The 27,191-nt window shown below is 48.6% G+C and overlaps 1 protein-coding gene across 2 annotated transcripts; it reads left to right on the forward strand.

The window, feature by feature from the left end:
* Positions 1-710: 710 nt before the first annotated feature.
* On the forward strand, positions 711-27,163 carry ARHGAP19 (Rho GTPase activating protein 19). Of its 2 annotated transcripts, none has more exons than XM_034061960.1 (12): positions 711-771; positions 13,478-13,743; positions 18,078-18,158; positions 18,505-18,714; positions 19,310-19,536; positions 20,061-20,147; positions 21,069-21,134; positions 21,858-22,043; positions 22,738-22,836; positions 23,410-23,502; positions 23,874-23,942; positions 24,433-27,163. In XM_034061960.1, the coding sequence occupies exons 1-12, from the start codon at positions 728-730 to the stop codon at positions 24,487-24,489; spliced, it is 1,485 nt and encodes a 494-aa protein (XP_033917851.1). In that variant the 5' UTR covers positions 711-727; the 3' UTR covers positions 24,490-27,163. The 2 variants fall into 2 exon arrangements, with proteins under 2 accessions (XP_033917851.1, XP_005144137.2); XM_005144080.3 differs by lacking the exon at positions 711-771 and adding an exon at positions 10,722-10,780.
* Positions 27,164-27,191: the final 28 nt, after the last annotated feature.

Below are 27,191 nucleotides of genomic sequence, written 5' to 3' on the forward strand. Positions count from 1 at the left end.
GAAGTCAGTCAGAGACACGCCAGGTTCCCCTCAGTACACTGATCTACAGTTTCACTTCATTCTAAAGGGGTTCCTGTCCTGTCTTGCTGGCCACCTGGACACTGTGCGAGCCAAGAAAACAAGGAAATAAACCGGCATTATGGGTGTCTCTGCTCCTCTGATTCCTCCCTGATGGTGAGTGAAGATAATTCACATGGAGGTGGAGCTGGGCTCATGGTGTAACGCATGTGTCCCGGAGCACTTTGGTTTCTGCAGGCTCAGGCAGCCCCTGCTGCATCAGTTACGTGTGAGCTGCAGCTTTAAAGTTTCCTTGAAACAAAAACATTGCAATTTGTGGTTTTATGTTGAATACTGAGGCCTGGGCGGTGAGGTGTGCACAGCACTGAGAGATGGTGCCATAAGCACTCGCACTGCTCTGGACTGGTGCTGTGCACAGGACCACTGCTCACGTGAGTCGGTCACCCGGTTGGCCCCTCTCCCCGAGCCCAGCCCCTTCACCACACCGGGCTCTCCGAGCCTCCCCGGACTACAGCTCCCAGCAGGCCGCGCGCGGGGTGGGCGGCCGTTTCCCCTCCGCTGTGATCGCGGATCGGCAGTTGTACATTCAAACCGGCCAATGGGGACGCGCCGGCACCGGCTGTAGCGAATGGCGATGCGCCTCCCGGGCGGGGCGGGGCCGAGGGGGTGGTGCGGAGGACCAATGGGGAGGCGGAGCGGCAGGTATGAGATGGCGGCGGGAGCACCGGCGCCCGGCGGGCGGCGCGGCGGCAGGTAGGAGCGGGCACCGTGGGGCCGGCCAGGGCCTCGCACTCTCCCGGGGCGGCTGCGGGGCTTCTCTGATCCCTCGTTGTGTTGTGGGTGGCGGCCAGACTCGCTGCGGGCACCCGCACCGCCCGTCCGCAGCGTTCCGCTGGCGGGAGGCGCCGGCCGGTGCCCCTCGGCCCGCCCATTGCGGCGCTCTCCCTGCCTGCAGCCTCTGCTGCGGTGCGGCTGCCGCTCCGCCGCCCCGACACCTTGTGCGGGCTGTCTCTGCCCGGCTGTCCAGGCGACCCCCAGCGCTCTGCCGTGCACGGGCAGCCCCATGGGTCTGCGGGTGCTCGGTGTGGGAGCCCGTAGACACCCTCGTGAGCTCCGTGTCTCGGGGCTGCGGTTCCGTTGTCCCCGTGGGTCCCGCGGCCGGGACGCGCTCCCTGCAGTGTCCCGGTGCTGCATTGCAGGGGAAATGCCGCCAGCTCCTCCTGCGAAGGGAGAGACGCCGTTCCAAACCACCCGCCCTCTGGTTCCCCCCTTAACCCTGCGCCCGAGCTGGCGAGATGAGAATCCCCATTTCCCCCCTGCACCGGCCGCTGCTGCCTGCAGAGGAACGGGCTGTGCCCTGCGGGGCTGGCTTCTCCCGCTGCAGCCGCAAAGCGAGTCCTAGCGCTGAGGCCTTGGCAGTTGCGAGGTTTGGTAGGGTGATGGCACTATATAGACTTGCTTCCCATCTCGCCCTCGTTCTCCCTCGCTTTGTCCACTCTACACGCGTTATTCTTGCTGTCTAAATACACATGTGATGTCAGCTTCACATAAGTCACCTTTAGCACATACTCTTGCATACATACCCATTCTTTAACTGTTGCCAGTAAAATAGTGATGACTATGAGCACGTCACTGCATCAGTGTTATCAAATGACTGCTAGAAGGCTGTAATGTCTCTATCTTTCCTCCCCCTGTGTATCTAGTGTGGAGCTGCAAACTGAGCATCCTTTGATTGGTAATTCCTGTAGACTCGAAAAATGAATACAGCTGAGTGCTGATGCTTCATATCTGTCCTGATTCACAGTGGTGCTGTCCCGTCCTCTGCTGAGGAGGACCCATCTTGATGGCATTTGCTGTGCTTATCCAGAGGCAGTGCTGTGGTGCCTGGGTTGGGGCAGAGCGTTGCTGTGGATGGAGGGATGAAGAGATGGTGCTCAGTGTGGCATGTTTGATGAGGGAGTACCTAAAATGCTGGACCTGGTAAAGGGATAAGTATGCTTTGTGCAGCTGATTACAACAGTTACAGAAAGCATTTTAAATATGACCTGGAGCAGTACAAAAGACTGGACTTATTTATTATGTGCTGGCAATTGTCCTCGGGATGTAATCCTGCAGCTCTTTATGTCCCCTGCAAATGACTGTGTTAAAGCTAAGCCTTAAGTGCAAGTTTTATTCCAATGCTTCCTGTCACCCATAGGTAGCACTAGCAAGTCGATCTCTTGCTTTGCAAGTCTATCACCACAAAAATTTTTTTTTTAATATACTTAGTTACATTTTTAAGTATGCTTCATAACTGTGCCTTTGCCCCTGTTTCTTCTCATCTGGACAGAAATGCAGGTTAGCGAGTAACACTTGCATGCTGCGCATGTGGTCTTACAGCACGCTGACTTAGAGACTGGAAATGAAAGCTGGTTGTCTTAACCTCCCTACCAAATGTTACTGAACATGATAAAAGATGATTTGTGTGGGTCTCTCTGCTGCTTGTGGTCTCTCTAACCTCTGCCTGGCTCTCCATAACTGAGAATGATGATAACAGCGTGCCTGAGAGCTCAATTGCAAAAGAGAAACATCTGTCTGGTTAATGAAGGCATTTAACATTCAATTTGGGCAGTGCCTCTATGCCTCACCAGGCACTCAGGGCTCATGTCAGCTGTTTGATATGGCAGGGGTGGAATGAGGGAAAAAGCTATGGGCCTCGAAGGTGGGATGAACTGGAAAAAGGCATAAGGCGTTTTGCTGAAGTGACTTTAGTAAGTGATGGAGTGTCACTGCATAACTGGACACCAAGAGCTCACATCGTAAACAGGCGATCAAAGGAGCACAATTGCCATCTGTGTTTTACTGGAAATATGAAGTATTTGCTGTAAACATGATTTAATGGCAAAAAGTCAGTGACTTGCTGAGGGTCATGCAGGAAAAATGGTCAATTTCAGAGTTAAAGGCAAGCCTGAACACACAGCTACTTTTCTCTGAAGATAGCCTGGAGCCCACCACATTCCTATTCAAGCATTCCCTTTTTCATAGCCCTCACTAAAATCTTTGAGACCTGGACTTGCCTTTAACCCCCTGCTTAGTCCAAGCCCTGTCAGGCACCCATCCAGATCCGCACTCAAGGCCGTGTTGCATTTGCAGTGTTTTTGTATGTTTGCATGTAACACTCTGTCCTGTTCTCATCCAGTGCCTGGGATGGGCTTGGACAACAGGATCCTTGTTCTGCTACACTTCAGTTTATTGTCTGTTTGCATGCAGGGGGAGCACTGCTTGCCCACATAGCCCAGAGCAGCGTCTGGGACTCCCTGCCAGCCTAGTCATTGCCTTGCTGCTGAGTGCACATTTATATGCACATGAAAATGTCACTGGGCTTCCTTAATGCTCCTTTAATGGTGCCTGGGCACTCAGTTCAGCCTGAAACTGAAGCACTGAGTACTGGACACTGTGCTAGGAAACTGAATTCCTTGTCTTAAAGGTTAACAGTCTCCAGTGCATGGTAGTTTAATAACTGGCATGAACAGATGGGAAGGAGACAGGGCAGCACGGAAATGTTGGTTGCACTGAAGTCAAGCTCCTCTTGGAAACACTGTCCCACTGTATGCTGGGCTAGGCTCTTGATCACAGCTGGGGCCTTGTATTTTCCACTTGTTTCAGAGTTAGCTTTTTCTGTAGGATCTCATTTTCACTTTTCTTTAGCTGTGGCCCTTCCCTTGGCCTGTGTTCTGCTGGGTTCAGGCATGGACCTGCTGTGCTGCTTTCATGCAGCTTTCAGCAAACCTGTGCTGTGATCTGGGGAATGACACCATGAGTTCCTGTGTTCCCAAGTTGCAGGGGTCTTGGAGCCAGCATGGGTAGAGAAATGGGGGGAACCATGGCCCCTTGGTGTGCTAAATCTGTCTGACCCTTTGTTTCAGAGCTTCACAGGTCTGGGGAGCTCCTGGCCTCTCATCTGGGTAATACATTACACTCACTGTTGTGTCTGACAAGCATTGGGCCCTCTTCTCCCAGCGCCTTCTCCCTGGCTCTTGGCCTTTCTCACCTCTACACATGGTAATTGCAATTAAACTATCTAGAGTTTCCTCATAATTTTTGTCAGGAGCTGTAGATAGCAGGGAATGTGATAAGCTGCTTAAATAATTGCCTGCCAGCTGGCTGACAAGAACTTCTAATGTGTTTGCTTTTGGCCTATAAAGCTCTAATAATTTGGACTCTGGCCAAAATATCCTTTCTTCTTGAGTGGTAATGTGGCAGCTCTGATTTTCAGAGGCAGGAAGTTCTCAGGGGAGCCAGCATTAGTTTCCCTTTTTGTTTTTTCTAGAGCTCAGACTCAAGGTTGAAACGTAGCTTTATGGTTTGGGAGTTCCATATGGGCATTCCTGCAGCCCTGCTCGCGAGCTGTCAGATAGCAGGAGACAAGCGTGTGACGGCTGCCTGTGCCTTGGAGAGCGGGAAGCCTTTTAGGAGACATCCTTCACAAGCTCTCAGGGGTGCCTGCAGCTCTCCTCTCGTACACAGGCCACTCGGCACCCTCCTGCGCAGCCCTCGGAGCAGCACATCAACACATCCCTGCTCACCAGGCTCTGCAGAGAAACCGGGTGAATCCAGACAGAGGTGACCTGTCAGGTGGGATGGGAAGCGAAGCCGCTTCTGATCAGTATGGGAGAGTTGCATAAAGTGACAGTATAGGTTACTGCCATAGGAATTTTGTTATCTGTGTGCAATGTTCCAGTTTCTGACATCCTCTCCTGCCCAAATCCCCTTCAAAAGCACTAAGCCCCCATTTTGCTTGCTTTGGTGAGTTAATTGTGCTGCTTTGTGCATCCCTGTCTGTCTGGTGCTGCATGCTGTGCTGCTCTGCGGCTGGCCCAGCCTGTTTATCTCTGTGCTTCAGCAGCCCTGACCAGATGTCACCAGCTTATTTCAATGCTGGCATGCATCCAGGTGTGTGCCTCATTGCAATTCCAGCTTGTGAGAGTTTACACATCTGGAACATGGGATGTGGCCTCTGACATACTCGGTGGTGTCTGCATAGGATTGCTGATGGGAAGGGATTTGATGTGCTCTCATCCTTTGTAAACACCACCATGATATAAAATACAGATGCAGGCATGCAGCTTGCCCACTACACCTCCAGAGCCAAGGAGCATTGTGGAATTACAGAAGTGTAATGAAGAAAAACAAGAGCTGTGGCTTCCTGAGTCCTTTGTCTGTATTTGCCAGGCTGTGACCACAGAACCTTACTCAACAGTACTGTTCGGGGCTGCCTGTGGGTCTTGACCCAGGTCTTGGCATCACCTTGGTCCACTAAAAACAGCAGCAGGCAAGTGACCCTGTGAGTGCTGCAGCACTGGCACTGCGATGTTTGTTCGAGTGCTGACAGTTGACAGCTGGATGGGATTCCCAAATGTATTCTAGGCGCCAGTTGGTGCTACCAATTTTGGGTGATTACCATCCTTTGGGAGGGCTGGAGGAAAACATCCTTTCTGCCTTGCTGGATTGCTCTGAGTTCCCACACTAGTTGCTGCAATAGGTTGCCAATTTTGCCGTGCTAATGTTGTGATTGCTCAATTTTTCATGCCAGAAGTAAACCTGGTTGTTGTGAGGCTCCTCTTTATAGATGGTCATTCTGCTCCGACCAGGGTGCTGGCTTGGAGCCACGAGATTGAGAAGCGTCTACATGATGTATCTTTGCTAGTGTCTGAACTGCATTTTCGCTGCCTCTGGCCTCTTATCTTCAAGTGTAAGGGTGACAATCAAAGGTGCATGCAGCAATGTCTGAATTCTAGAGGCCAAGGAGGTAAAGGCAGGCCTGGGCCATGGCTCTTACTGACTTCCAGGACACTCAAAATGGGGAAGTAAAAAGGTTAAAGACATTTTAAAATGAGAGTAAGCAAAACTATCATTGTTGGCAACTGGAAAGTACCCATTGGCACACTCTGGGGATACAAGACATGCGTGGACCTTGCAGTCCTCCCAGGTAAGGAACAAAAGTGGGAAGAAACTTCCTACTTGGGATAGGAATAAAGTCCCAGAGCAGTCAGTTGGTGAGAGTCCATGGACAGATGTTCAACAAAGAATTTTAGATTACAGAAGAAAGATGTTAGGGTCCATGGGAAGAAGAGGTGTCCCTGTAGTTTGTTATACTTGTAGCCAAAGGTTCTGGTGGGTAATTCTCTAGTGCATGGGGAGAAAAGGCCTAAAATACTTGTCCTAGGCATGGGATATAGTATTCAGCTAACACCTGGCCCCACAGAGTGCCTCAAATCTATGGTATGTTATTCACAATGGCTTAAATTAGTAAAATAAAGCAAAACAAAATTCATTGTTTTGTCTTGACTAGAACTATATGACTGGGGCAGGGAAAACACAGAAATTGTTTCTATACAGACAAGCCCGAGGCCCTGGTGACCTCCCGGAGGAGAGGCAGCATTCCTGCCCAGCATGTTCTGGGTGGTGGGAAGTGACTGAAGGGCTTCCTCAGGCTTCGACCCTCCCACCCTGCTGCAGGGGTCCGGATGCAGCCACATGGTGCCCTGTGGTGCTGCCTGGCTCCTCCAGCACTGCTGGACTGTTGTCTCTGCCTTGCCAGTGCCTGGAGCTCAGCTCTTACATCCTCAGCCCTGCGTCCCAGCCGTCCCTGCCTGATAGCTTTCAAACCAGCTCCTTTGTGCTCAGTCCCATGTTGCCCCTCATGCAGAAGCTGGATTTCTTCTAAATGTCTGCAGTATGACCTGATTATTTTTCCTGTCCTTCCTCGCCCTCCTTTTTAATAGTGTCTACAGAAAAGCTGGCAGAGGTTGGTTATATCAGTCATGCTGACTGATAGTGCTGTCTCTTCTCTTGGGATTCCTCCTTTTCTGTTCCCCCAGCATTCATTTCAGATTTAGCTATCAGCCCTCTGAAGACCAGGGTATTGCCTTTGTTCTGTGTTTGTACAGCATGGAGCACAGTGGAGTCCCCAGCTGTGACCAAGGTTCCCAATGCCACAGTGATAAAAGTGAATAGATCAGTAACGAGAAGAGGCAGCTGCTGCCATCTAAAAAGATTCAGTTTTGGTGCTGATTTCAGTGAAATTGGATCTAAGGCTCCTCTTCTATTGCTGTTCCCAGTAGGGATTTATATTAAAATAAAGACACAAACTTTAGACTGCCTTGAAAGTCATGAAAATTGGAATGGTATTGCTGTTTAATGCTGTTAGACTGTGTTAACCTGATGCTAAAGCATATGTATGAGCTTGCTAGATCCTTATTGTAAAATTGCTGGGTTTCTGGTGGTAGCTGTGTTCCTGCATTTTTACAGAGCCTTGGGTAGGAGGCTGAGCCCACTGCATAGTGTGGGATCATCCAAAGCTGTGGTGCTGGTGCTGGGAAGAAGACTTGGTGAGGAGCACCGCAGTGAACATACGGTTCCTCTCTGAGGTGCTTCTTAGCCCTAGAAGGCATCTGGATGCTCTGATGTTGTAGTGATGGCTGATTGAAGTACTGCTTTGATGACTTTAAAATATTCCAGTGGCTATTATGAAAGAGATCACAAAAGAATTCACTGAGGTCAAACCTGAGAAATTTCATGCTGAAATGGAAATTTCTCGATGCTTCACATATATCAAGCTGTCTCACTGCTGCAGTTCTCTTTGACACTGGCAATATCTTGCATTTTCTTCCAAAGCACACTTCCCACCCGCCCCCTCCAACCCTTTTATCTTCCCAAATAGGTCCATCTCCAGGTTCACATCACAGGTGTGTAGCTGATGTTGCCGTGGTCTGCTTTGAGTCCTTTACTGAGACAGAATTTGAATTCATAGGTTGCAGCAGTGACTGGGATATCCAATTTACCCGCTGTCTAAAAGACAGCCTGGTGTTACATTAGTGCCAGGTTGTCCAGCACAGGCTGCCATTGCATAATAGCAGCTTTCTTCCCCAGCTCCTTGCTGTTTAAATCATAATCATAGAATAGTTAGGATTGGAAAGGACCTCAAGATCATCTAGTTCAAATTGCATATTATTATCTGTTTCCCATAGCCAAAAGGCTGAATCACTCCATGATAGCTTTTAAATGGGAAGAAAGCAAAGCAAAATTTAAAAAGGCAGTGTTATGTAGTATGGTGTACTTCCATGAAGTCTAGAGATAGTAGGCAAGGATCGACATCCACTGTGCTGTGTGCTGTGTATTCATCACAAAAGGACTCTGCCCTGAAGACCTTATGAATATTACCCTAGGCAAAAATTGCTACATGTTTTGATCAACATTTTTCAGAGGCAAATCAGTCATCTTATGAAGAGCTGCTGTGCCAAATCTGAGGCTTGAATGTGATCTTTGTTACACTGTCTTATAAGAATGTCAGTCTGAAGTACAGTCCTCAAAGCAACCTCAACTGTGGAGTCACTTCTAATGTCTCTGGAGTCCATTCCCATTAGACTGCTTTAAAACATATTATTTTTTTTAATCTGGGGAATAATTTGCCTTCTAGTCCTTTTTACTTAAAATGATTCCACATAATTCCACTATGGTTCTTTCATCTCTTTACAAAATCTGGGATGGCTCCTATCTGGCTCTGGAAATACTGTCTTCAGACATCCTTATTAATGGATTCCTTACTCTGGCACGAGATAGGAAGTGATGATACTTCTCTCTCCCTGGGGAAATAGGAGCCAGCTCACATCTGTCCCATCTCCCTTTGTGCTTAGCCAGGCAAAGAATTGCTCATGTTTTGTGTTCTTTAGCACTGCCCGCTTATCTCCCTGCTCTCAGTGTTTGGTAGCAGCCTGGCCCTTTCTTGTAGTCTAAAGATTTTGTTATTACAGAGGGAGATTTTCTTCTATTATCCGCCTTATTTTAATCCTTTCATGAGTTTTACAGCAAAACTAGTCTACTGTGGTGTGTCTGAAGCATTAGGTCCTCAGTGATGACATACAAGTGCGCAAAATTGCACCAGAGATGTATTTTGCCCACTGAATTAGATACATCAGGTTCATCTGAAATCTGCTGCTTCCAGTTTTTCCACTTTCCCAGCTAGACAAACACAGTCCCCTTTTCTTTCTTGGCTGATTATGTTCTCCTTAGGCTGTATTTCACGTTGCTTGAGCCAGTTTTTGCCTTCACACGTGTGGAGTTAGAACAATACAAAATCTGTAAAAGCCACTAAAACAGTTAGGTCTCACCTATATGAATGCAAGCTTGCTGCTGCATGAGTTAATCTGCCTGTTTGCACAGCTCTTGCACCACAGGGTCAATCACCAGGTTTTGCCAGTTAAAGTCTTATTTTTGTCCCAGTTTCCAAGGCATTTCCCTGGCCTGGATCTAGTTACCTTAGGGATTAATTGATTCATCATGATTTTGACCTCCTGCACCATCCACTCCCCATGAAATGATGGGGCTGTCATGCCTGAAGCAAGAACGTTGTGTGTGACAGACAGCTTTCTTTGTGACTTGGCTGGGATCACAGGCTTCGCTTCTGAAAGATACCAGAATGGCAGGAATCTCAGCACAATGTAGGACCCATTTTTTTTAATCTGCTGTCTTAATCACAACCCTATTAGGACAAGATTTTATTATTCTTTGGGATTTGATTTTATTCCTGGGATCAGAGAGAAAGACATTTATTCCTTTATTTTATCATCTTTTTGACGTGTCATAAAGCAGTCTGAGATCACAGCGTGTAGAAAAATATAACTGTGTAATTGCAAGCAAAGCCAAAAAACCCAACAAGAAATCCCTCAGTACACGATTGTCTCCCCTTTGCTGCTGATACATAAACTGTGAGTGTAGGTAGAGTACATCCATCTTCCTTTTTTTAACATGAAAACAGCAGATGGGGCACACGGCTTTTTCTGAAGGTTGTAGTGTGTGCAGCAGTGAGGATTGGCAGGGTTATTGTGTGTAAAGCCAGTGGGGGCTTTATCTTTGCTCAGAAATAGTGGTTTCTCCACATTTCCATTTTGATTAGCAATAATGATACAAAGGCAAATTTTCTATGCGAGGAAGAGCTGCTAATAAAGTGACCTTTCAAAATTAAGTAGCTCATTGAAGTGCCATACCACAATAAGTGTATACAAGGCTGGTCCCAGCTGCGGCAGGCAGGGAAACTGGATGGGAATCTAGAGAAACGTGGAACAGGAAGCCTGAAGTGGATGAACAGCACATGGTGGCACAGTAATGGTAGCAAAGAGCAATGGTGCTGTTCCCAGCTCTGGAGGGGGTGATCTACATGCTTTGTCTTTGAAAGGATCTAAAAGAATGCAAGGCAGGGGCAGAGAGTGTTTCTAGGAAGGTTTCCGGCCATGGAGCTGTGCAGTTAAGGGACTCTGCTATTGTCCTGACAGTGCCGTAGCATCAGTTGTGCTTGGATGCTGTTGGGAATGTGCTTGCGTGGCTTTACTCATGGTAAACACAGTGTAGCTTTGGAGCTATTTTGTAGATTCCTCTTGGATACAGGTGGAGAGCACTTAAAACCACGCTGGTCCTAATTCAGAACCCTGGTTTCTATGTAGGAATTATTTGCCGTTAAACTCCAGCTACGCAGCCTTTGGCAAGAGACATGAATCAATTTGTCCAGCTTTTCTTTTCTGTTTTGTCTCTGTGTGAAGGCTGATGCCCAGTGTGTGCCAAGGGGGCCTTTCAGACCCAATAATGCGCCCTTGTGTCTCGTAGCATGCGTGGAATTTGCATAGGCTGTGCTGGGACAGGCAGGTTTCTTTTGTTGCTGGAAACAAGGAGCAAGTTCTTTTCCCTGTCTCTGCTTCCTAATGCCTCTCCAAAAGCTCTCAGCACTCATGTAAGAAATTTACTTTTTATCTATTTATTTCTGAATTAAATGTTGTTAAACTTTGTGTGACTCGTACCAGGGGCTGTGCAGAGGAGTCCTGTCAGTCTGTTCTAGCTGATGAAATTGCTTAATTTCTGTTCTCTGAATCTAGATAGCTAATTGTCATAGAGAGCAGATAATCTGTGATGCTTGATGTAACTGCTGCAAAGTATTTGCATATCTTCTCTGTGGGGAAACAAAACTGCTAGTGAGTGAATAACAGTGCACGGATCATTGCAGGCAGGGTCACTGGGCCTATACACTTGCTATTAACCCTTCTCAGGATCTGTATTGCCACAGAATGAGTCGTCATGGGTTTTAGGCCAAGGGCTTGCTCCACATTATGGGCAGAGCCGGCAATTGTTTGTGCACTGTAGCCCTGTGCAATGAAACGCAAATCCGATCAGATCGATTGGCAGTTGCTTTTTGGCAGCCGATACTGAGCTGTTGCATTTCGGTCTTGATTTATTGCAGAAAACAAACTGCCGAAAACCAGGCTGGGAGGTGCTCAGGAAAACGTGGTCCCCATTTGGGGCCGGCAGCACGCTTGCTAGGCCGCTCTGCGCCAGCAGCTGGGAGCCTTTAAGAGCTCCCCATAATTTCAGATGACCTGGCAGGCTGCCTTGCAATCTGCCTCCCAGACCTTCCTCCTCACTGTCCTCTTGAAGGAGCCTTTGACATCCATGGGGAGCAGTGGCAAGGGGAGAGGGTTTTGTATGGATTCTCACAATGCAAGCGTTGCTGAGAGCCCGGTTTCCTCCGACTTCAGCAAATCTGAAATCTTGTGAAGCCTGAGTCACAGCTTTCATTGTCTTATTCTGGTCACGCGTTCTGGAAGTCACACCAAGATGGTCTTCAGGTCAAAAATGTACAGCGGTAGCTCAGATAACTGTTGGGTTCACAGACATGGCGTGGAGGCAGGCTGCAGTTCATGTGACCTGTCAGTACCTGCTTTGATGTCCTCCCATTCATCAGCTACTGCTGATTTACATCAGAACAATAAGTTACTGAGATCTCTGAACCAGTGGCTGAAGTGCTCTGTTGCTTGAACCAAAGAATGTAAGGTCCAGTGGGTTGCAAATGCTTTTTGGTGTCAGATGTGCTGAGCAGTAAGTACAGATGTGCAGTGTGGTCTGAACACAGTGATGTGGCCTCCACCCCTCAGCAGAGAGGAGAGGCAGGTCAAGGTGCTCTGGTGTTATGTAGGAAAGCTTTGGAAGGAAAGCCTTTGGCAGGCAATCAGCAGAGCATGTTCTTTCTTTTCACTTCTAAGGGACTTATGTGGTGGGGGGTGCATATCTGTTACCTGTGTTCAGTTAAAGCTCACAGCTAAGGAGGGATATTGGAATGGTGGAAGGCAGATGATTAAAGGATTGGGGAATGTCACACAATGAAAGCACACAGCGTGTGTAAGCGGGGTGGGTAGGCAGCCTCCACCCAGAGTCCTGGAAGAACTGGCACACAGTACTTTATAATATGGTACCAGGGCAGTAGCTTGTGACTGGAGAATAATGACTCTAATCCTCACATTTAAGTAAAAGAGGGTCAGGAGAAGCAAGCTGGGCAACTCTAGCCTATAAGCTGGGCTTCAGAAGCGTGCGAGTGAAATGGTGGGAAGATGGTGAGGGAAGACCTAGAGGCAGAAGAAAATTGGGATAAGCTCCAAGTGTGAGCATTAAAAGTGCTGATTAACCTGAGGTATCTCTTTGATAATCTCTTTATTTTGATTCTAGACATGATAAATGTAGCTTACCTAACCTCTGGTAAGGCTAAGTATCTGTTACAGATAATGCTCAGCAGAGTGGTTTCTCAGACACATCCCTTTTCCCATGCCACATGAGAAACAGAAAAAGCAGGCACCAGGAGAGAATGCCTGCTTCAGGACAGCCTGAAGAAGAGACAAGAACTGGCTGAGCCGGAAAGAGATGTTCTAGGAAAAAGGCTACTGGGGGTTCTCAAAGACTGTGTAGCTTGTGCTAATACTGATGAGTCCATGCTCATTCTGCAGCTGGGAGTGCACAGCTGGGCAGTTATTGTAGGTGCCTGAAAGCAGTAGCAAAACTGTAGGCAGTTTGTCACCTGGGAGGGCTTGACCACATCCCTAGAAGAGCTGTGGGTCAGTGTTATTGTGTGTTTATGATCTTAAAGCTCCAGGGCATGTGAACTCTATCTATGTGTTGATAGGAAGGTAGGGATGATGCAATGGGAACTGAGGAGTGTAAGTGTCCATGAAAAAAATTAAATTGGGATTTAGGCTTTTAGGACACTGGGAGTGAATTTCTGGGGAGGAAGGATGAAAGAACCAAACTTTTTTATGACTGGGAGTGGTAAGTTAATGTAAAGTATTGGGTGTCATCAGCCTGAGCTGGCAGGATATAGATGCAGTGAAAGTTCTACTTGGGCATTGCCATGTGTTGCATATGTTACCATCATGCTATGGAGTGCTAGTCTTGGGCTGTGTTGTACAGGCAGGCCAGAAATGCTTTTGCTCCAAAGGGAAATGTAAGTGCACTGCACTGAACTCTCACTTAAAGGCAGACAGTACTGTTGGTGTTGACTGGTGGCTCCTGTGTCAGCAGATGTCTCCTTCAGGGCAGACCAGCTGGCTGTAAAAATCAATGTAATGAGGAGTTAATGTGGGTTTTTTTCTCCTTCCCTCTTTCCTAGTGATGCCATCTGCAGTTTTGTCATCTGCAATGATTCCTCCCTCCGCAGCCAGCCCATCATCTTCAACCCTGACTTCTTTGTGGAAAAGCTGCGCCATGAAAAACCAGAGGTGTTCACAGAGCTTGTTGTCAGCAACATCACCAGGCTCATTGACTTGCCTGGGGCAGAGCTTGCCCAGCTAATGGGAGAGGAAGACCCAAAGCTCCCTGGGGCAAACAGCACAGCCTCTGGATTTTTTCGTTCTCTGATGTCTCTGAAGCGAAAGGGTGAGTATGGCATGATGCCTGGTGCCCACATTTAAGGTGATGCTGGCTGTCAGCATCTGTTACACATAGTTTACAAAACTGCCCGTGTAGGCCTGTTGTTTTGAGCTTGTGTTGAATGCTTAATACCACAGGGCTTTAATCTCTGGGCATGGCACCTCTGGAAAGGAGCAAATGGCCAGCAAGTTCACCCTGGAAATGTCCTGCCACTTCTAGAGTACCCTCCTCCTGGGGGTTATTGCTGTGGTTTCTGACAGGCTGGCCTTGATGGTGTGCTCAGTGCAGTGCACGCCATCAAGATACAGCTTTGGTCCCTGAGAGTTTCTGATCTGGCTTGGATAGCACTGAGCTGGAGAGGGGTGCCTGAACAAGTCGCAGGTTCTTCCAACACACCAAGATGTCCTTGTCTCTCTGCTTGTCTATGGGAGTCCGTACTCTGTTTTCCTTAGATCATTAGATTTCTTTGTAAGTGACAGAATATCGGCAAAGGCTGAAAGCATCAGGTTCTATGAAGAACAATAACACCCCGGGTTTCCAGGCCACTGCCTTCACTCAATACACAGTTTCCTTCAGTTGCTCTCCCAGATCTCTGAGCAGCTCAAAAATCTGTAAACATCTCCCATTCAAATGCCAGTGCCGCTCTGATTCATGTCCCAATCCACTGAGTCAGTAGCAAAGCTCTACAGATTGACGGTGTTCAAGCCCAGAGTCAGCCCTGAGAGATGACATATTTCTCTTTCAGTCTGAGGCAAAATTCAGCTGGAGTTTTCTTCTGGTAAACTGACTATTCTTATCTTCTCTTTCAAGTTCAGCTCTCTTGGTTATGAAACATTAGCCCTAGGCCTCTTCTCAGAAGTCTGAGGTTTGCTTTTGAGCACAGTTGTGTTCAGATCTTCTCTTCAATGGCTGGCATTTATCACTGTTTTGCTGTAACTAAAAGGCTGTTATAGGTGTCTGTGTGCCTTCTTCCACCTCTGCCCACACTCAAGGGGAGCCTGGTTCTCCTGGTAAGTTCAGTTAAACCTTCTCACTCATCTAGACAGAAACTGCCTCCATCTGGGCACCTCTCACATCCCTCACCAGCTCTGGTTTCCTAGCTAGACTGGCTGTCTGCTGGCAGAGAAGCTGTGGGTAGTTGCCTTCAGATGTTGGCAGTCTGAGGTTGAGCACTTCTAATTAGTCTTCATCTTCCTTTGAGCAGTTTTGCTATTGTGAGTACCTCTGAGAAGGGAGCTATCGCTATGCCATAGTATAGCTTTTTCTTTTTTTTTTTTCTTCTACCTTTATGTAGTTTCTCTAAGTGTTTCTCATTCTACCAAATCTATTCCTCCACTGTGTTTTGTAAGGACAAGCTCTGCAGCCCCACTGCATTTTCCGGTGATAACTTCAACCCCCCCTCACTCCTGGCTCAACCAGTATGAACCTGGTAGATACACTCACCCTGGGCTGGACAGCACTGCAGGGGAAAATACAGTACAGCAAGTGAAGTCCTTTAACACCGTTAGGTGAGAATTATTCAGTATTGCCATCTTGCCTTGCTGCTCCATAATAACAGGTCTTCATGCTGCCCTAAACTGAAGATAGACTGTGCTCGTACCTGATAGCACTCTTGCCTCTGTTCTCAGAGAGTAGCAGGACACTTTTCACTTGACAAACAGGAATGTATGAGTAACCAAGTTGCAAGTGTTCTCCTGGTGTGTATAGAAACTTCCATGTGTTTGTCAAAGCTCTTCAAGCAGAGGCCTGTGAGCCTTCTCTAGCTCATGTTTTCAAATTATCTGTACTTTGCTGGAGCACTGCTCTTATCAGACCTGACATCTCCTGCTAACTCTCTTCCTCAAGAGCTCCGCTTTTCCACATTCAGCCGTCTCCATGGCCATGTGTCTCGCTACAGCTAGGGTAAGCAGATGTTTCCAAGTCTGCTGGCTGCACTCCCGGGCTGCAATGGCAGTGTCTCCCTGCATTGACAGGCACTGTCTGTGAACTCCTTGGCTGAACCCTGAGAAAAAGAAGTTTGTGCCTGCAGAGAAAATCAGTTTCATGTACTGTGTGTTTTATCTTGGAGCCATCATTTGTTTTTCTTCATGTTAGAGACCAGCTAGTACAAACAGGTTTTATTTCTTCAAAGCCAGAGGCCGAGGACCATAGAGCTCAGAACTGATCAAACTGCAAATACTTACAACTTCTTTGAGCATCAGGAAACTCAATCTCATGCTGTTTCTTCATTTCAGAAGCAATCATACAATAACATCTAAGCCTTCCATAACTCAACATCCATTCTCCAAACACAGCTTTCAAGTTTCTTTGAGAATCTAATTCTCATTCAGATATCAACTTCTGACTTCAAAGGTAAATATAATTTGCCAGGCCCTGCATGTCTCAAGAAGATGTATTTTCCTCTTCTCTTCCTGGCCACTATTGATTCTACCTATTGAATGTCAAATGAGTTCAGTCTTCTTCAAGGACAAGAATCTTTTGCCAGCTGTTCTATCCCTTCACACTCAGGTCTGTCAGATCTTAGGTGTGGATCAAGAGCTCACATCACTCTCCTTTCTCCTGCAAGACTGAAGCATGCTTGTTATCAGAGGGAGGTCAGAAAGTTCTTGATTTAACAGGATGTTGAAGTTCCTGGTGGCTTCCCGTGTATTTCAGAATTCCTAGAAGAAACCAGAACATTCTTCAGGTGGAATAAATTTAGTTGCACAGGAAGGCTGTTGAAGAATTACACAGGGTTAACCAAGTCTTTCCACATGTTGTGAGCATCAGCACCACAGAACAGTATTGTCTGTAGTACAACAGACCAAAAGCTAGTAAAATCAAAATGTACTGTGAGGGGGAAAGACAAGAGAAAGCTTGTGGGGGACATAACTTTTATCAGACCAGCCAATGCACTGTTTTGGTTGATGGGCTATCAGTTGTAACAGTAAGAAGGGAAATCTCCAGCCACAGAAAGCTGGGGTGCAGATGCCCAGCTTGCCTTCCGAAGTGGCCCATGCTTCTGTCAGCCTCATCATGGAGAAGGGAGGAATATTCTCTCCTTAAACCTGTTGGCTCTTTGTAGCCTTAGTGCAAGGGCAGGACAAAGCAGCTCTGTGCCTGGTTCCAGTTCCCAGTCCCAGTCAGCCTGGTGTGGTATCATCTATCCAGCATCTTGTTTCTAGCTGCAGTTGAAACCTATGTGCATCTGAGGGAAAAAGAGGTGCTCAGGATTCTGGTTGCTGCCAGTGAAGCCCTTGGGAGTTGCCTCAGTGTTCTGAGGGACAGTGTGCTGGCTTTGTGTATGTGATGGAAAAAGATATTCACCTGCAAGACTGCATTTATTAGAAATACTCTCCTGCTGGGTAGCCATCATCTTCCTGGGAAGCCCCTCTCCGGTCAGGAATGTTTTTCTGCACTGGTTCAATGAGTGCCCTTCAATTAGATGGGCTTCTCACCTAATGTTTCCTCCCATGCAAGGATGTCCTTCCTTTCAGCTCAGTTGTTCCTATCGCTGTACCCTCTGTTATTCACTGGAGTTCTGGAGCTGGCAGCTCCTGCCCATCTGTAACAGCCACATGAGATGAAAGCAGACTCTAGGAGTGTGAGGAGTTGTCAGTGTTCCACATGGAGAAAGGCCCAGCTCATTGTTTTGCTACTGTCCTTTTTTTTTTTATATATAGTTCTCCCTTGTTCAGCCCTTGTACTTTGCTGTACTCAGGCCAGGGCAGCTGACATGGAAGAGAGATTCACTGGGACTGGGGAATTCCAGGGATTACCCATCCCTGAAAAGGAGGTCAGTGTGAGCCAGTCAGATCATGTCTGCTTTCCCCAGGAGTGTTTGTTCTGCTCTCCCATAGACTCATAGCTGTACCTCTTCTTTCTGCTTCCCTCCACGTCAAGCCAGTGAGGATTAATCTGGATTTGGCTTCCCAGGTGCAGAGTGTGACAATGCAGTAGGCACCCAGTCAGTCCAGGCTGTCACATCTGCTCTTCCCACTTAGGTCTTTCCATAAGGTTCAGGCTTGCAGTTGATTCACCCTTTAAAACTGAAGCATCTGTTCTGGTGTTGTTTTCTTTTCAGGAACTATAGAATATTTGCTTTAGCTGATAAAAAACTAATTAAGCTGAGGTAAGAAGCACAATGATGAAGTCCTTGTAAGTACAGCATGGTGAGATGAAGTGACTTATTTTGGAGTGCTTGTGATACCTCACCACCATGGGAGTCCTTGTGACCACCACCCTTGGCATTTTGGGCACTGATTTTTGCATGCTGAGATCCTGTTCTTTGAGGACCACTCATCTCTGTGGCTGTTGGGTTCTGAGTTGTCTGAATACATTTGTTATCTTCTGTTCTGCAGAGAAAGGGGTGGTGTTTGGCTCACCGCTGACAGAAGAAGGCATTGCACAGGTTTCCCAACTAATTGAGTACCTGCACAAAAGTAAGTGACTCTGTCTTGCTGTCTTCCTATCCCGAGGGGTATTTGTTCTGCCCACCTCAGGTGTCTGACGCAGAGAGACTGAAAAGCTCTGAGCTCTCCAGCAGCAGGAGTCTGAGGCTCTGCACTAGGTGACTGCTCCCCAGAGTTGCCCAGCAAATATGTTAATCTCTTTCCCTCTGTGCATGGACTTTTTCTACTGATGCAGCCAGCTTGAAGTCATGTCTCTGAATGCAGGCCACTGAGGTTTGCTGTCAAGCTCTGGAAAGCAGAGGGAGCTGCTTTGGTAAGAAGATGGGAATCAGTCTCTTGTTAATCAGTGGCCTTTTTTCTCCTCTCTGCCAAGCAGATCTAAGAGCAGAAGGCTTGTTTCGGGTGCCAGGCAACAGCATCAGGCAACAGATCCTAAAGGATGCTCTGAACAGTGGTACAGATATTGACCTGGATTCTGGGGAGTTTCATTCCAATGATGTAGCCACCCTGCTCAAGGTGTTCCTGGGTGAATTACCAGAGCCACTGCTCACACACAAGCACTTCCATGCCCACCTCAAAATTGCAGGTGAGTGATCAGCAAGAGGCAGACATGAGCAGAGGGAATTGAACTAACCTCCTCAAAAGCTGGTAATGCTACAGAGCTGCACAGTAGGTTGTGGAGGTGTAATCCTTAAAGGCAGAGTACGATTGAATCTTCCGGCCATCTCAGCCTAATGGTGAAAAGACTGGAGCTGAAAATCCTAAGGAATCAGACAGATTGTCTACCTCAGTCTTCCTCCTCCAGCAGTAAACAGACACCTACAGGAGTGGAGCCCACATTGGTAACCTGCATCTTCATCTGTTTTAAGCCTGAGGTGTCTCCTGAGCAAGGTGTGGTTTCAGTGTATGTAATAGCTGTTACTGAGCTACCTTATCTGAACTTCTCCATTTTGCCTTCAGCCCATTGCAGCTCTTAACAGCTGTGTTGTCCTCAGGAAGGAGTACCACGTATTAACACATCAGCTTAGGAGCTTGGGGGAGAGAACTGTTGTCATGGGTTCAGGACAGCAGTGCGGGAGGTTGGAGATGTGAATATGAAGAGGGAAGGGTAACCATTGCAATAGGCTTGCTGTGAGGGAATGTAATGTGTGTCCTTCATGTTCTGCCTTGTGATTTGGCAGACCTGACGCTGTTTGATGAGAAGGGCAATAAGACCAGCACTCCAGACAAAGAGCGCCAAATTGAAGCCCTCCAGCTGCTGTTTCTGATCCTTCCTGCGCCCAACCGCAGTCTGCTCAAACTGCTGCTGGACTTGCTCTACCAGACCGCCAAGAAGCAGGACAAGAACAAGATGTCTGCCCACAATCTTGCCCTAATGTTTGCACCCCACATTCTTTGGCCCAGAAATGTGAGCAATGCCACAGTGTCTGTGGGTAGGATGTTGCAAAGTAGAAGGCAGAGTCTTGGCAGGCTTATAGGGGAAGAACCAAGATGGGAAGATTAAGTACTGACACAGTGATGTGAGGGTTGGAGGATGGGATGGTGAGGTGGAGCTTCCTGGCAGAGCTCAGTCCTAGTGTTCAGTCCAGACCTGCTGTAGGTTTCATTTGCAACTGATGCTTCATCTTTTTCAGTACAATTGAAAGCACAGCACTGTCCTACTTTTTTCAAGTATAACTCCAGAGAAACCTTGCGGATCTCTCTTGTGCTGCTTGTGAACTGTTTGGTCCCAGAGCAGTCTAGTTCTCCTCCTCAGGAGGAGCTTTGGCTCTGAGCTCTGGTTATTGCTGTGCTCTGAGCCCTGCCTATCTCCTCCAGAGCAGGTCTTCTGCTGAGGCACTGCGTGTCTATGTCCCAGAGACAGCAAGGGCAGCAGAGACCCTTCCTCCCTCCCTTCTAACTGCTGTGCCTTTGGCTGTCTCCCCTTGCCAGGTGACAGCGAATGACCTTCAGGAGAATATCACCAAGCTAAACAATGGAGTGACCTTCATGATCAAACACTCTCAGAAGCTCTTCAAGGTAAGTGGGCTTTGGGGTCTTGCTTTTCCCTGCCCTTCAGCAGGAGACTGAATGCCCGCTGTCCAGGCAGATCCCAAGTGTCAAGTGTATCTTCTGAGTGCTGTCTTTTACAATAGGAGGAGGAGGACTTCTACAAGAAACTGCTCCTTTAGTGAGCAGGGAGGAGGTCTTTGCTGGGCAGGCAGCCCAGGAGGAGGAAAACATCCCAGGGGTGGCTTTGCTTGGCAGGTCAGCAGCATGGTGCAGTGTAACACCACCCTCTGCTGGACACCCAGCACATGCTGCCCTCCTGGGAAATGGGGCTCCTGGGGCCACTGAGCCACCTGGCTCCCCTCGGGATCAGGCAGGATAAGGAACCTGAAGGGACTTCTCCTGGGTGAGTGCTGCCAAGAGCTGAATGCCTCATGCAGCAGGTCACTTTGTTGTGAACTTTTCAACCCACTGCTGTTACAGGCGCCCCTGCAGTCTTGGGCCCCTGTCTAGCTCAGAGCAGGGGGCTGTGGGAGGACAGTCAGGAATGTGAGGCTTTCTACAGGTTCACCCAAGGAAGTGTTTCTGCAACAGGCAGTGTCATGACTTCTCGGGACCTTTCTTGTACTGTAGGCATCTGCTCTTTGCAGAGTCCTCACATAGGAAGTTCCCTTCTGCCTTCTTTCTCGGGCTCCTCTTTGGCTAGCTCAGAGCTGGGGGAATTGCTTGGAGAAAATTCCTGTGGAGCCCTGTGCTTACTCTGTGTTGTACTTGTGCTGGTTGCCTGCATCAAAGGGAACTGTGAGCAGGGACTGCACTGAGCACATGAAATGCCATTGCTTTGTCTGCCCTGAATGGCTGAGTCCTGATGGAAGTGGTGCGTGTGTATGGTTGAAGTGCCGCTCTTGCTGGAGCCAGCACATACTAAACATACTTTGCTCATCATCACAGGCCCCAGTATACATCAGGGAGTGTGCCAGGCTGCACTATCTGGGATCCAGAGCCCACACATCAAAGGTAATGCCAGCAAATGCAGCACCTGCCCTCCATGAAGGCAGAGGCTGTAGTACTATGAATGGATTCTTGTGAGTGAAAGAAGCTGAAAACAAACCAAGTCATTAAAGGATCTCAGAGAGCAGGAGCGAAGGAACCATATGGTGTGGTAGTGCAGGTGGCAGCATTAGGGAAATTGGGCAGAGTTGAAGCATCTGTTAATCAAAAGCACAGGGAAAGCAAGCTACCAGCCCCTGTTTAGCAGCAAACCTGCTCTCTGTGCCCAGTACGTGCAGCACCTGCTCCTTCATGGGGTTATGCCTTCCAAACAGACAGACCTGCTGCAGTGGCCAGGCTGCTTGGAAGTGGGGCTGGGATAAAGGCTTCTTGTTGCCACTGGGACCGATTTGCCTGTGTTGCCAGAAAATGTTTCCCTGCCTCGTATAGTTCCAGAAGAGGGAAGATGAATTGCAAGGAGCTGTACTGACCCTTCTCAAGCCTGGAAGGGCTTCTGCAGCTGGCATCTGCTAGGGGAGGGAAGAAACAATGGTGTCACCTTTGCATTGCTGTCACCTCTTCCTGGCACAGGGCCTGCTGGTGCAGTGCTGCTGCAGAGGGGTAGGGAAAACACAGCCCTGTGCATTCACTGGGGTTGAGTCAGCTCATGAGACTCTTCCCAGCCTGGCTCAAATGGGTGGCTCATTTGGATTAAAGCATGGCAAGCAACTGCTGTCTCCGCTTTCCCAGGACGACCTGGATTTGCTGACATCTGGCCCCAAGGAGCTGCAGCCTCTCAAATCTCAGAAGCGAAGCCGGCTGGACACTTGCCATCAGGAGGAGACCCAGCAGCGCACGGAGGAGGCACTGAAGGAGCTCTTCCGTCATGTCAACAATATGCCTGACTCTGCAAAGAAGAAGAAGCTTATCCGGCAGGTAGTGTGGGGGTGAAAGATATTTTTGGGGTGTGCTTGTCAGCACAATCCTGGGCATAAAGCTAAAGGCAGGGCCTTGAGAGCTCCTTCTAATCCTGGGCAGGCTGGGGTGGTGGCTTTGGGCTGTGTAAGGGGTAAAGCTGTAAAAAGGCAGGGGAGGAGGCTGCCTGTCCTGGATGTGGCTCACCATGGAGCTTGCTGCATCAAGTTGTTCTTTGAGCCATCTGTTTTCCAAGCCAGGGACTTTCCAGTCAGCAGCTCTGCAGTCCTAGTCATGGCCTTGTTGAGTTTTTCCCTCAGAAAAGGAAAAGTCTTGTCCCTTCTTGCCTGCAGGGAGTGGGCAGACTTGTCTCCTCTGTCTCATGAGCATTTCCAACAACCTGCTGCTCCAGAGACTGGTTGATATGGTCAGCACCAGCTGTGGTTGCCAGTCTCCAGCTGCTGCCCAACCCCCTTTCTGCACCAATACCTGCTGCTTTTAGCTAATCTCATAGCCAGCATAAAGCTGCCTCACACCCAAGCTCCCTGTAACCCTGGGGTGGAGATGTCGCCTTCCTCCTCTTTCTTCTCCCTGCAGCAGTGAACTGCTTCTCCCTTTTGGAGTTCTGAAGAGGAAAACTGAGTACTAGACAGAGGACAACAGGTAGAGCAACTGTATAACTGTGCTAACATACTGCCCTCATGTTTCTTCCTAGTTTAATAAACATCCTACAGCTCTGACTCCTGGCTCTGAGGTACCTACATCCCCAGCACCACGACGCACCCGCTCGCGCTCCTTCAGCGGCCTCATTAAGGTAAAGCCATCCTCCGATCTCTGCTCTCTTCTGTGAGTTTCTGATATTGCTCTCTGCTTCTGCCTTCCCCTGGCTTGAATGAGATTCTCAAAGGGTTGAGGGTATTGGCTGCCAAGGAACACAGATCCACTGGGGACAGAAAAGGCAGTACAGTGACAATAAACCCTTGTTAGTATAAAGCATAATCATGTATGAAACACATGGCTGTAGGATCCATGCATCTTTTTGAAGGACTGGTTGCTTCCCAAGATGAGATGAGGACTGGCAGGGAGCTGGTCATGTAGTCTAGCATGTTAGTACACTGTAAGCTGCCCCACAGCAGCATGTACCTGCTTATCAGAGGCTGGTTTCCCTGCCAGGCCGCAGGTCAGCTTCCAAACCCTTTACAATCAGCTGGCTCAGCAGAGTGGCACAGTGTTTCAGATGGTTCTGCTCTACAGTCTTTGTCCCAGCTTGGCTTCCTTTTTTCTTTCCCAGCATCCAACTGCTTACCAACAATGCATCCTGCTCCTTCCCTTTGCTTTTCACTTTGCACTCTAAGCACTAGCCAACAGCCCTCTCTTCTTATGGCAGCGAAAAGTTTTGGGAACCCCAGTTATCCTGGAGAGGAAGAACAGGGATACCACACCAGAGCCTGAGCGAGTCAGCAAAGAGAATGTGCATCTGGTAAGAGCTGCCCCCAGCACTGTTAAAGCCGCTGGTGGGGAAGTATGTGAGGGGTGTTTGAGTGCAATTTGGGCACTCATTTCAGTGAGCCTTGGGGACCTGCTTGCTGTTCTCTGCCCAAGAGAAGGTTTCCAAGTTTATTCTGTGCGATCTTGGTTTTGGGAAGCTGCTCTGAAAGCAGAGCAGATGGCAAGAGCAGCATCGGGACAGGGGAGGCAGCACTGGGCCTCCACTCCAGTATTGCCCCTCTGTTTGTGCTCCTACCCTGGGGACAAACAGTGCATTTGAGTGATAGCTGCTTTCCGGTGGTACAGGCTGTGGATGCCACTTCATTCCCCAGCTCTCTACTCCTCTTCCCTTCTCTTGTTCAGTTACAGAAATGTGGATCTCCTGCTCACATGTCCCAAGCAAAGCTGAAAACTTTGGAGGGCAGAAAAGAGGTGAGACATTTCTTCCTGTGGGGAGCTTGGCCTGCTGAGCTCTGATACCTGCAGAGATGACAGAATGCATGTAAGGCTCTGTAATAACTGCTGTCCCCTGAGTTGTAGCAGTCTGCTCCATGCCGAGCTGCAGGCAGTTGGCATTCTGGAGGCCAAGCCTTGATGGGTTTCACCTAAGCAGGTGTGTACAGCCCTCCTACCTGTGAGCTGGCATGGTGGCTGTCACAGGAAGCAGAGGGAAGCTGACAATACAGTGTAGCGCTATAACAGCCTGTCAGGGTGGCAGCAGGACAAGAATTTGGTGCAGCCCCAGACCAACTGCTGTATTGGTCCCTGTCTGCTCACTGTTTCTTGTCTAGTGTCGTGCTTTGGTAAAAGGTGTGGGACAGACACCGGGGGGAATCCTTGCAGGGAGAGGATAGCATGTTAGCCTGTTCTTGTGCAGTATTGTATGTCTCAAGCATTCCATTGCTCTAATTCTCTGCTCTAGGAATCCTGCAGACGCATGCGAACCCGCCTGCTTTCCAAGGATTCATCATCCCTCTGACTCGCCTCGCACCAAGGCATGGGTGGGGAATGCCCAGCCTCACAAGCTGTGAATCACGTGCTGCACGGAGAGGGGAGTGCTGCAGGCTCACGGCAACCTTCCCCAGCATGACAGCACTCTTGAAACTGGACCTTTGCAAAGACTGCAGGGACTTGTTTCTTTGTGTATATAAATTGTATTTCATCCTACTATGGGGCAAACCACTATCTAACCAAAACTTGTGCAGCATGTCTGACCTGCTGGCTCTGGGAAGAGTGGGAGTGTTTGCTTACAAGGAGAGCTCTCCGCATTGCGGGGCCCTGTGTGCACTCCCAGCTTTCTCTGCAATGTTGCTAGGCTGTGATTTTCTTGCTTTTCTGCCGAGTTTTCAATGCATTGGCTTGTTTTTGCTTCTCCCTTGCTCTGTTAGCAGTGTGAATGATGGACTCCAACCTTCATCCGCACCCTGACACCTTACCCCCAGGCCTCCTCTGGAGCCATGTCCTCCTCTGCTCCCTCTGGGTTCTCTCTGCCCTGCTGTCCCTGTAGGGCTGGAGTGCACAAACGGTACAGAGCACAGGATGGGCATGGGAGGGAGAGGCTTTGAGTGCCATCATTTCAATTGGGGTCAGGGGAAAACAGCTTCCCCAGTAAACTTATTCCTCTGATTCAGCTTGAGCTGGAGGCAGCTCTTGCTCACTGCCTGCATGTTTCCATGGCACAGCTGTGCCTGGTGAGCAAGGACTGTCTCTGCTTTGTGTTTGCTCAGGGAGGCTAAGCTGAGCGGGACAGGAGGTTGGCAAAGGCTGTCTGGGGCAGAACAGTTCAGCCTCTGGAAGCTGGGATGTCTGGGGCAGGCAGTCTTGTGCTGTGTCCAGCGTAGAAAAAACATGAACAGTGTAAGAGGCAAGACAGGGCTTCAGCCATTTGTGATCAGCTGCAAATGGTGCCAAAGGCTTTGGCTTAAGATATCTAAATGACTGCTCAGGCAACTTCCTGATTAGTTAGTCATTAAACTGGGGGAAGGGCTGGGTCTGGATTCAGCTCTTTGGGCTGAGTTGCAGAAATGAGATGAAACCATCTAGATACAGGATAAACCTTCATCACAGCTGGCTAGTGTCAGTGGTCTTGTTAAACTAAAGTGCTCCAGTAAGCCGATCTTGCCAAGTACCTGTCTGCAAGCACTCTTGGGTAGGAAACACAGAGGGTCACTACTGTGAAATAAAGATTTAATCAGCTGGGGAACCATCTAAACACTTCTCAGCCCTTCTCAGTGAAGCAAATAATCTCTGGAATCCAATTATAATTGTCTTCTAATCTTTAAGAACCAGCAGGAGTTAGAGCTCTGTCCTTGACAGCTTTCAGAGACAACTGGTGGCAGGAGGTGTGAAGACTGGAACGTGAGCAGGGAGTTCAGTCCGACGGGCTAGAGCTATCAAAACAGGGCATTAGAGCCCTGTGCAGCTTCGCTGGAATTTGTCACTTTTTTTTTTTACTGTGATTTTGGGTTTTTTGAGCTACAAAGCATGTTCCTCATGCTGCTCTGTCCAAAGGGATGTCCCTGGTACTTTACCAAGGATGCCTGTCCCCAGCCTGACCCCAAATTGGAGGAGCTGCCTCGAAAATGTAGAGGGTAGTGGGACTGTAGATATGTGAGATGGGAGTAGCTGGTGTTAGGAGCCTTTGCGGCAGCAAAGAGCAAGATCTGGTTCTTCAGGGACTGGGCAGGTGAGGATGCTGTGAGGAAAGGCAGAGGCTGTTTGCTGTGGTAGTAGTATGTGCTTTTTGGATGTGTCTGTAATCATTCCTTCAGGAGGCTGAAGATGTCTATGTGCTCTTCAAAGGGCACCATGTGTGCTGCTGACTGCACTTCTACCCTGCCCCTGCAGTCCATTGTTGGTGGAGACCTGGGGATCTCAGCTTTGCCTCTGAACAAAGATGAGGCAGAACTGAAGGTTGAGCAGCAGCACAGGGGGAGCTGAGTCTGGTCTTGCCACCTGTGCTCTTACTTGCATCAGGGGTAGTTGCTGGGTGACACATTTTTTCATCCTATCCCTCCTCTCTCCATTTCCCCTAGCCTACTTAAGCATGTATCTCTTTATGGGTGTCTGCTTGCAAGGCAGTCCTGCTGTTTAAATACACTGCTCCGTATCGATAAGAGGAGCATCACTCTTCTATCCCCTTACTCGTTCTAGCTCAGGGACTCTGTCTGGCTTCTGGCACAGCTGAAATTTGAAGAAGGAAAATTATCTATGGGGCATCAGCCTGGTGTTCTGCATGTCTCAGATGCCTCCCCTGCCAAAGGGGTGCATGCAGTGTCCAGACAGCTGTCCCAGGAGGGGTTTGGTACCCTGGGCTTCAGCCCATGGTGCTGTGCTCCTAATGCTGAGGTGGGGGCTGGCTAACAGATTTGGCCTCTAGGACGCTTGGCTGTTGGAGTCCCAATGTACTCACACTGTCTCACAGGCACAGCAGAGTTTTAGTCATGCCTGAATGTGTCTCATTTGTCTGCCCTGTGCAGTGACTCACAAGGATGCTTCCTCCCAGAGCAGCCACTAACTGTTCCCAGAGTCTGTTATTTCCAAAGGATTTTCAATCTTTGTTCTTATTTATATATGCTATGTATGTACTGTTTCAGACTGCTGCCTTTCTGTGTGTTCATGTGAAAACCCCATATTAAATGCTTTTATTTTTAGTGGGTTTGTTCAGTGGCTTAAGCAGTT

This window comes from Melopsittacus undulatus, chromosome 4 (genome assembly GCF_012275295.1).
Source record: "Melopsittacus undulatus isolate bMelUnd1 chromosome 4, bMelUnd1.mat.Z, whole genome shotgun sequence".
In the NCBI taxonomy this organism is placed as follows: Eukaryota; Metazoa; Chordata; class Aves; order Psittaciformes; family Psittaculidae; genus Melopsittacus; species Melopsittacus undulatus.